Below are 9,444 nucleotides of genomic sequence, written 5' to 3'. Positions count from 1 at the left end.
CTAAAATTTTAAAATCCGAATATAAGTTTTGAAATGCTAGCTTGGGTAATTCAAGCAGTTTTATGGCAGGGGATAACCTATAATGATAGTTATAGATATTAATGATGTGAACAATGAAGAGAAGATTTTTGAGGGATCATATGTTCAGCTAAATAAGAAATAAATATTTAGAATCTAAAGTTATGAAACTTTAGAGCAAATCTTTGCTGATGGTGACTATTCTATAGAGCAGAGCTTGAGGAGTGTTAAGCCACAAAGGATATAGGTGTCCTGTTATTGCTTGTTCATGATGGTCCACATGGGCTTCAAGGGAACAAACTCAAATTTCGTGGGCAGGATGCGAGACCTTCAAATACAATTCACTGTGGCTCTCCGTCACTGTTCTGGAGGCTAGTCTGTATGTTAATTCACTGTGGCTCTCCGTCACTGTTCTGGAGGCTAGTCTGTATGTTAATTGGAATACAGGCACCGCAGGGTTTGGTATACACAAGTTGCCGTTACAAGTCTAGTCTATTTGTACAAGTTATCTCAGTATTATCTGCCTTTTGTTTGTTCTATTATCAAACTTGCCATTTTACCCAAAAAAAAAAATTTGATAGTATTAAATATGCTTAATTGAGTAGGAAGCCCTAATTCAATCAAAACCAATAGTTTAAAGTCTCTATTCAATTAAGCCTATTAAATATTATATAATTATATCATACAATTACATTTCTTACACTTTCATGTCCATAACTTAGTTCGTCTTATTATTTCATATTACAAAGACGAATATAATCCAAACTATGAACCATAAAAATACCAATTAAATTGATCACAGGAATATCAATTACCGTACCTATTATCCAAAGAGAAACTCCTCCAATAATGTTGACCATTTATCCCGCTTCCTCAATATTTCATCAAGTGATCATGCTAAAGACATAAACAATCAAAGATAATTATACAAAAGATTCCAAACTATTATAGAGTATTCTACTACTCACTAGTATAGTTGAGATTGCTTCCTATACAAATAACACATCAATAAAAATAATTAAAATATAACTTAAAACAAACAAAAGATGTTTTGTAATGTGTAAATTCATATTTTTATGAATATTATTATACTAACGAATATTTTTTAGCATGAACAATGGAAATAAAAAATTAAATATAATTGAAAAGATCCAGAAGACATTATAATTATTATTTGTGAAACAGAAAATATTAGAATTAATATTTCAATTATATAATATAAAAAAATAATTAAAAGAAGAAAAAAACAGGAGCGTTACCGCATTTCTTTTGGGGTCAGAAACCACTACTACATTTTGGATGTTGCAATTGCAACATTGTTCACATCGTCTGTAGTTTCATCAACTCCAAGTTTATCTAAAATCTCTCTATAAAGCTGCGTTCTATTTTCACCGTAAACTTGGCCGTTCCACCCATTTTTAACCAACTTTTCTCCTAATTCCACCGCCCCTTCTGCCGTCTCCGCCGCTGTATCAAACGCTGCGTCGATAATTCCACTCTCCAATGCTTGCTCCGCCGTTAACTTCTTCGCTTTCAACACCACATCTCGCCGTACTTTGGCGTCTCCAATCTTGCAGCTAAAATTAAAAAATAAAATAATATTAAATAAAAAAATTCAAAGTTTGACTAAACTTACTTGTACGAGTGAAATAAGACCATTTTGGGTTCAGAAAAACGTTTTTCTTGATTTTGGAATAATATAAAAAATAATAATGATCAAAATAATATGATTTTTTTTAATTATTTGAATAATATGAATTATGTATGAAAACCCCGAATCAACAAAACGATTAACGATTTAGGGTGATAATGATTAATTTTTTCTGTCAGAGTCAAAACAACGTCGTAAACTCAAATCGTCGGTGGCCATACCAATTTGAAGATTTATTGTACAATCTAAATATTATTGCAAAAAAAAAAAAGGAAAATTTCCTATTCTTTTCTCTTCTCTTGCATTTTTCCTAAGTGATTTAGCCTATTAGCTTTTCCTTTTTTTAAATATAGTTTTGAATTACAATTGGCTATAACAAGTATATGAGGAATTTAAAACAAGTAATTTATTTTTAAATTTAAAAGAAATTAACTAAAATAAATTAATCTAAGAAAACGGAAAGTTAAAAGAAAGATTTCTTCCTGAAATAAAAATTGAAAACAATGAACCCTAAATCCATTTACCCTTTTGTTTTTTGTAGTTCCATTTGTTAAATCTAAACCCATGAAACTTTAATCTCAAAATAATATGAAACTTAAAATTAATTGAAACCCTTGTAAAATTTCATAAAAATCCAAATTTGTAGGTTATTTGATTTTAGTGAGAACGGGATTTAAATTTTTAAAGGTAATGTTTAATTATTTGTTTGTGTTGTTGGGTTAGGTGTTCATTGCCTTTGTTTATTTCAGTGATTATTTTTCTAATTTTGTAAGTTATTTTCGTAAGTTAATTTATTTTTAAAAAAGAAAGGAAAAGGAAAAAGCTAATTAAGTGGGAAAGTGCAAGAAAAAAAGAAAAAGGAAAATTCTATATTCAATTCTTATTCATTTTTTTTTTCTCAATAATATTTGAGCTATCCATGGGAATCCTAAATCAGCGTGACGGTTGATAATATTGGTTTATAATGCTATCAAGTTTGATTTTGACAGCATAAATATATCATTGTTTTCTCAAATGGTCCCCATACTCGGCTACTTAAAAAAATCAAGATGAAGGAGAAAAAAGAGGTTTTTGAAGAATCACCTTATAACGGCAATGAACCAAGCCGGAATTTTCAGGCCGATATCCGTTTCACTCATGTACAAAAACCCTCGATCTTTCCTCATAACAATATAATCATGACAAAAAGCAAAGATCAATCCGGCGGCGCAGGCGTGGCCGGTGATGGCGGCAACGGTAGGCAAAGGAAAGGAGATAAGGTCGGCGACAAGTTCCCGGAGCTTGGAAGACATTAAACGTATCTTGTCTGGTGAAGAGCCAGCCCAGGCGAGATCATAGCCGTTGGAGAAGAACTTGCCGTGAGCGGTGGTGATGAGAACGGAGCCAGAGAGAGAGGTAGAGTCGGAGCGGATTTGGTTGAGTGCAGACCGGATTGCGTCGATTCGGGCGGGGTTCATGCGGTGCTCGTCTTCGCCGGTGAAGGTTAAAATGAAGAGCTTACCCCGCTTCTCTAAATTGCACATCTCCATTTGTTAGGTTCCAAAGGAAAAAAGGCTACTCTTGGTCTAAATTTGTTTAGCTGTTCTTATAATAACTTACCCATTTGTTTATCCCTTAATCATGTTTTTCTTTTTGACTCTTCTCTTAATCATATTCTTTCCATATATTTACTAATATATTAATTAAAATTAAGTACAAAATGTAACCAGATTATTTGATAAATAATAGTTTTTAAAAATAAAGATTCAATGAAATAAGGGGTAGATGCTTATTTTCTTTTAATTCCAAAAAAAGAATTGGCAAGTTAAGTTTGACGTTGAATAGCTTAAATTATTAAATTCAGGAGAACACACACCATCTACGAACGTTCCACTTATATATGGACTAATGACAACTTCCCCACTACCTCCTCCTCATCAAAAAGGGTTAATTTACAAATTTGCTATTATATTGAAAATTATCACTACATTTAAACTCAATATTGAATTTTCTGGATTCACTTTTATTTCATTCAATTTTACCACTATATTTTTATTAAATTTTTCTACTCAATTTTAATTTAAAATAATTTGAAGATAAAATTTAATTAAAAATCTATTTTTTATATTTTACTTTAATATTTAACAAAAACAAGTCAATTAATATAATATTTAAATTAAATGAAATGATTATTTTATAAAAGGGTAAACTACATAGATAGTCACCCAATTATAAAAATTTTCATTTTAGGCATTCAAAATAAAAAGTTTGCAATTTAACCATCCACGTTACATAATTTGGTCATTTTGGTTATTCTCATTAAAATCATAAACGACAAGTCGCGTAGTAGTTAAAAAACCGATATAATAAAAAATTTAGCTCTAAACTTTTACATATTATATCAATTTAGTCATAGTTCTAAAAAATTCAAATAAATATATAAAATACACAAATATTTTAAATATATATAAATAAAATTATTGCCAAGAAATAATAATGTAAAAAAATTTAAAATATATAAAAAAAATATTTTAAAAATATAATAATAAATTTAAATTTTATATTAGTATTAAATAAATATAATTATATTAATATTAAATAAAATACAAATCCACCAACCCTCACCCCTACCCCTACCACCGTCCCATTAATCGGATGTATATAGCTATGGAATGATGATTCTGGAGATGACCAGAAGAAGAAGAACCTTGATGTTGAGGTACAAGCTAGCGAGATATATTTTTCGCGATGGATTTATGAGCATATAGAGCAAAACAATATGGAGCCCCAATTGCTTGGTCTTGTGAGCAAAGAAAATATAGAGATTGCAATAAAGATGGTAGTAGTTGGATTGTGGTGCATACAAGCAAATCCTAAAGACCGACCTCCCATAAGTGAGTTGAAAGAGATGCTAGCAAGCACACAACCCTTGAGAATTCCTCCAAAGCCTTAGTCATTCCTTCACTTTTGGATTCTACATCTTTAGAGAAAGAGAAGTTAGTAAAATCATATCATACATACTTTGTTCAAGCTGTCAATATTCGTTATAGAACTTACAACTTTTTAAATATTACCCTTTTGGATCTTTTTCTTTATTTCATTGGATCAACCATTTGTTTGATAATCTTTCACCATTTTGAATTTAAAGAGAATGAGACTTGAGTTATATGAATGTGTCTCGTTATTTTGACTTCCTTTTTGACATATTATTTTTGTTTATACTTTATCTCTATCGTTTTGCATGAAACAATGAAATTAAAAATGGGGCTAGATTGACTTATTAGGTTGTTCCAATCAGTTGCTCAATTTTTTTTTATTAAAGAAGATAATTGTTGGTGTTTTGAGAGAGAAAACAAGAACAAAGAGAAAAATCACGCATTTAGCAGATGGAATAAACTACTTTATGGATCTCACTCATATTTTCATTCCAAAAAATCACATTATATATGATGAGTTTTTACAAGTAATCAATTATCCAACAACCATCTTGGAAAAGTAAAAACAAAACTTGTACACAAATCGATTAGGAGAAATCAGTACCTAAAAAGTTTTAACAAGTTATCTTAACAAACAAACTAAGCAAAAAAACATATCAAATTATGCACTTGTGAACCCTGCTCGAACTTCATTTAGTGGTTCGTCAAAACCCATAATAGCTCACACTAGGCAGTTCGCAAGGTGGTTCGCATGTTTGATGAGCTCACAACTTTGGTTAAGCTCGTAGCTTTCGATGAGCTTGTATCTCTAGGCGAGCTCGCAAGTTTGGATGAGCTAATAGCTTTGTGATCTGAGTTCGCCATTACATGAATGGCCACTTCGCAACACTCCTCATTGGCCATAATATTATGAACTTCAATATCGTATCTTAAACTTTCTAACCTCATCTTTCCAAGAGTTTTTGTCAGAATATCAGCAAGTTGGTCATTTGAACTGCAATGAACCAGCTTCACTTCATTTGATTGCTCGACTTCTCGTACAAAGTGATATTTTATCTTGAAGTGCTTTGTCTTGCCATAGAAGACAGTGTTATTTGCAATTGCAATAGTAGATTGGTTGTCACAATATATCTCTATTGCTTCCTAATCCACTACAAATTGATTTGGCAAATTAGGCTTTTTTGACGCCCTTAAGAAGCTTTTTCTCGAGCAAAATAGATTTTTAGCATAGTTTTTCGTTTTTTTTATTTTTGTTAATAAGTGAAAATGTTTTGTTTTTGTCTATTTTTTGACCCAAATTGGCTAATAGTGCCATTAGGAGGCCTAACATATGTTTGTACTTTTATATTTTTCTCAAGCTTTATTTTCATGGTTGCCTTATTTTCTATTGTTATGCTTATTTTTTTTACTTTGAGCATGTGTAGCTAAACCTTTAAGGAGGTTGGTTGATGGGATGTGGGCAAACTAAAATCCTTGGATAAAGGACTAAATCGTAACAAATTGGACTAATCTAAATATAACTTAAAACTTAGGTAGTGACGCCCTAAGAGAATATCAAGATAAAGTGAGATTGGAAGGTAATCTTGTCGCACACATATTCATTAGTCCTAGATTAACCAGTGAGATCAAAAGATAAACCAGACCTAATTCGTCTAAGTCAGTAAAATTGAGATCAGAAGATAAAATGGAGCTACTTGGTAATTTACGAGATTTATGTCCCAAGTCCGAGATTGGGTGAACCACATCGAAGTCAACCAACCCCATTAGTATTTGCTAGATAGTCCCTCTAGTTTTACATTTCTTGGAATTAGTCCTTAGAGTAGAATATTTAATTTTCTTACAAACTCATCTTGTTATAAATTGTCGTACTATAAAATCGTATTAGTAGCCGCTTAGACTTTATTGTATATGCTAGTTATTGCTCGATCACCTCTTCTTTGGGGTTCAACCCTTTGTAATACTTTGTGTTCCATTGGAATTATAAATATTACAACTGACACTGTATGCTGGCAGTTAAAACTCACTCTTTAAATGATTTTAATAAATTCGTTGTTTTTAACATGCACGCACAAGTTGGGTCAAGTTGTTGGCACCGTTGCCGGGGAAGACGATGTAAGATTGAGTAATTTTTAGTGTACAATTTTAGGTAGAGATAAGTAGTCAAAATAGGGTTTGTAGATTCAACCTTATTTTATGTTTTTTATTTCATTTCAAAGTTAATTAATTTTCTTCAATTTATTGTGCTTGTAGGAAATGTTGTATGACTCGAACCAATAACAGTGTCTTACCATTTGAGTCGGTATCGGAACGTATCATCACACGTAAGAAGGGCATAACACCCTAGAGACATCCCACTTCCATCAAGAGAGCAACATGTTGAAAATCCACAAGGAGAGCTTCAACCACAACCACAACCACAACCACAACTACCTATGGAGCAAAGAACTTTATGCAACTACGAGATGCCCAACTTAGATACTATTTGAGGTAGCATTAATCTCCAGACGGTTAATACTAATAACTTCAAAATTAAATTGGCCATGATACAAATAATACAGTTGAGCCTTCAATTTTGAGGGTCATGAATAAGGATCCAAATCAACACCGTTAGTGGTTTATAAGCATTTGTGATACTTTCAAATATAATGGGGTATCTGATGATGCTATACGTATTCGGTTATTACCTTTCTCTCTTACTAATGATGCTTTTATATGGTTAGATTTGCAGTCGGTAGATTCAATAAACACTTGGGACGAGCTAGTGAACAAGTTTTTGGCAAAGTATTTTTCGCCGAGCAATACCATGAAACTTCGTATGAATATTACGAATTTTTGACAATTGGAATGAGAGTCATTATATGAGGTATGAGAGTGCTTTAAGTTAATGTTGCGCCATTGTCCATATCATGGTTTACAAGATTGGCTGCAACTTTAAATATTCTATAATTGACTTGATAGGAACTTACACTCTAGTCTTGATGGAGCATCCATGGGAGAATTCATGGCCAAAACCTACGTCGAGGCTTGTCAACTCATCGAGGACATGGCAATGACTCTTACATGCGGCTGGCTGAACGGTTCACATATCGAGCTAAATAAGCGGCAACTAAAGCTGTAGGTAGTGAGGATAAGTATCAACAAGTCCTTAAAAGGTTAAATCAATTGGCGATGAATGCAGCCAAGGTGAAAGTCCAAAATTAGCCAAATCTAACCCATTTTAATGCAGGACACGACGATGAGGGCAACTATATAGAGATGAATTATGTAGATAATAGAGGATATAACCCTTACTCCAACATCTATAACTCAGGATGACTTGATATCCTAACCTTAGGTGGGGATGGAACCAAACAGGACCATCAAACCAAGGGAACCAAAACGTTAACCCTCTAAAACCTAATACATCATATCAACCTTCATTTCCTTTTAGGGCACCCAAAAAAAAAAAACCAACCTATAGTAGTGACCCTTCATTGGCTATTAGGGTGAGTAAAGTAGAAGAAGGTTTGCATGTAGTGCAAGTCGATGTGCGCCAAATCTATGGTCAATTAGACCAAGTTTTGCAGTTGTTACAAAACATACCACTTATCCTACAAATTTCTAACTCAATGTTACTATAATTACTTTGCACCTTCTTTTTCCCCACAATTCTATCATCCTCCAGCTTAATTTTTTTTGTTAAATTCTCCATATCCCCCAAACTTGTACTACCATTCCTTTGAACACCTTTTGTAAAGACCCAGTTTCTAGTAATGTCAAAAAATACAGTTTTGGAACCCTATTTCTGTAAACCGAGTCTGTAAATATAAAATAAGAATATTTACGAATTTAATATAAAATATATTAAAGTTCGTTAAGTGATTTAATTGAAAAATTGATTAATTAAGGCTTAAGGACTACATTGTCAAAGTCCAATCGCTATAAAGTTTTAATTAAGAAAAGGCTTGGGGACCTAGATAGTAATTATCTAAAAGACTAAAATGATTAATAAACCAATTTTAAATATATTTTAGTGGACAATGGATGCAAGTAGTTGATAATTAATTAAGTAAAACATGATTAACTTAATTAACTATGATTAATTTAAGATTAAACTAAGTATAAATAGCTCGATAGTGGAAAGAAAGATGAATTTATCATCTTCATCCATCGTTCATCCATAGTAAAAGAACCAAACTCCACTTTTGGAGCTTAATCATTCAACAACTAATTCAAGTAAGTTCCTAAGCCATTTTTCTTTAATTTTTATAGATTTATGATCATGTAAGCTTGATTTAGCTAGCCCATGTATCAATTTGTTCAATTTTTGAATTTTTAGCAAGTTACTATTGTTGAGAAATTGATGTATTCAAATTGAAATTGATAGATATTAAACTTAGATTATGAAAAGACTAAATTGTAAAACTAACAAGCTTGGTTGTTAATTTTGTAACATTAGGGACCAAATTGAATAAATTGAAAACCTATCATGAAATTATGCTATAAATAGAAATCATAGGTTCCCTAATGAAACAATGTGAAATTGGGTTTTAATTCAAAGCTATATATAAAAAGATATGCATATCCCGAGTTTAGGGACTAAATTGAATAAAATGAAAAATATGTTTGGCTTTGTATTTGAATGTGAATTGGATGCAATTTGATATTTTATTTTTTTAAATTATCGTATATAGCTAAAGATGACGCCAAGCTATCGAGAGGGAAAGGAAAAAACGAAAGTTGGTAATGAGTGATGCAAAATTTTGATTTGTATTTCTATGATTCGAGATCAATCTAATTATTACATATTCATAATATTCTGCATAATGTTATATCGAGGTGAGTTGATAATGATTGTATGAAATGATATGATCTATTTGA

The 9,444-nt window shown here is 31.6% G+C and overlaps 1 protein-coding gene and 1 non-coding gene across 2 annotated transcripts; both read right to left on the bottom strand.

The window, feature by feature from the left end:
• Positions 1 to 648: 648 nt before the first annotated feature.
• LOC105771094 (enoyl-CoA delta isomerase 1, peroxisomal) lies at positions 649 to 3,287 on the bottom strand. The gene is made up of 3 exons (XM_012592496.2): positions 2,753 to 3,287; positions 1,278 to 1,595; positions 649 to 915 (listed from the first exon to the last, which is right to left on the bottom strand). Exons 1-2 carry the CDS (start codon positions 3,196 to 3,198, stop codon positions 1,307 to 1,309), a joined length of 735 nt encoding a protein of 244 aa, XP_012447950.1. The 5' UTR covers positions 3,199 to 3,287; the 3' UTR covers positions 649 to 915; positions 1,278 to 1,306.
• A 4,103-nt stretch (positions 3,288 to 7,390) lies between these two features.
• On the bottom strand, positions 7,391 to 7,497 carry LOC128041442 (small nucleolar RNA R71). The gene has a single exon (XR_008196464.1). It is a non-coding gene; the product is annotated as a small nucleolar RNA R71 (small nucleolar RNA).
• Positions 7,498 to 9,444: the final 1,947 nt, after the last annotated feature.

The sequence above is a fragment of the Gossypium raimondii genome, chromosome 5, assembly GCF_025698545.1.
Source record: "Gossypium raimondii isolate GPD5lz chromosome 5, ASM2569854v1, whole genome shotgun sequence".
NCBI classification, from domain to species: domain Eukaryota; kingdom Viridiplantae; phylum Streptophyta; class Magnoliopsida; order Malvales; family Malvaceae; genus Gossypium; species Gossypium raimondii.
The sequence above is the reverse complement of the archived record's forward strand: the minus strand, read 5'-3'. Positions and strand labels throughout refer to the sequence as shown.

Bases quoted from the DNA above. Each gene is read 5' to 3' on its own strand.
- LOC105771094 (XM_012592496.2), bottom strand. From the start codon at position 3,198: ATGGAGATGTGCAATTTAGAGAAGCGGGGTAAGCTCTTCATTTTAACC. The intron at 1,596-2,752 runs GTGATTCTTCAA...TTTTAATTTTAG, and splicing joins TGGTTCATTGCCGTTATAAG to CTGCAAGATTGGAGACGCCA.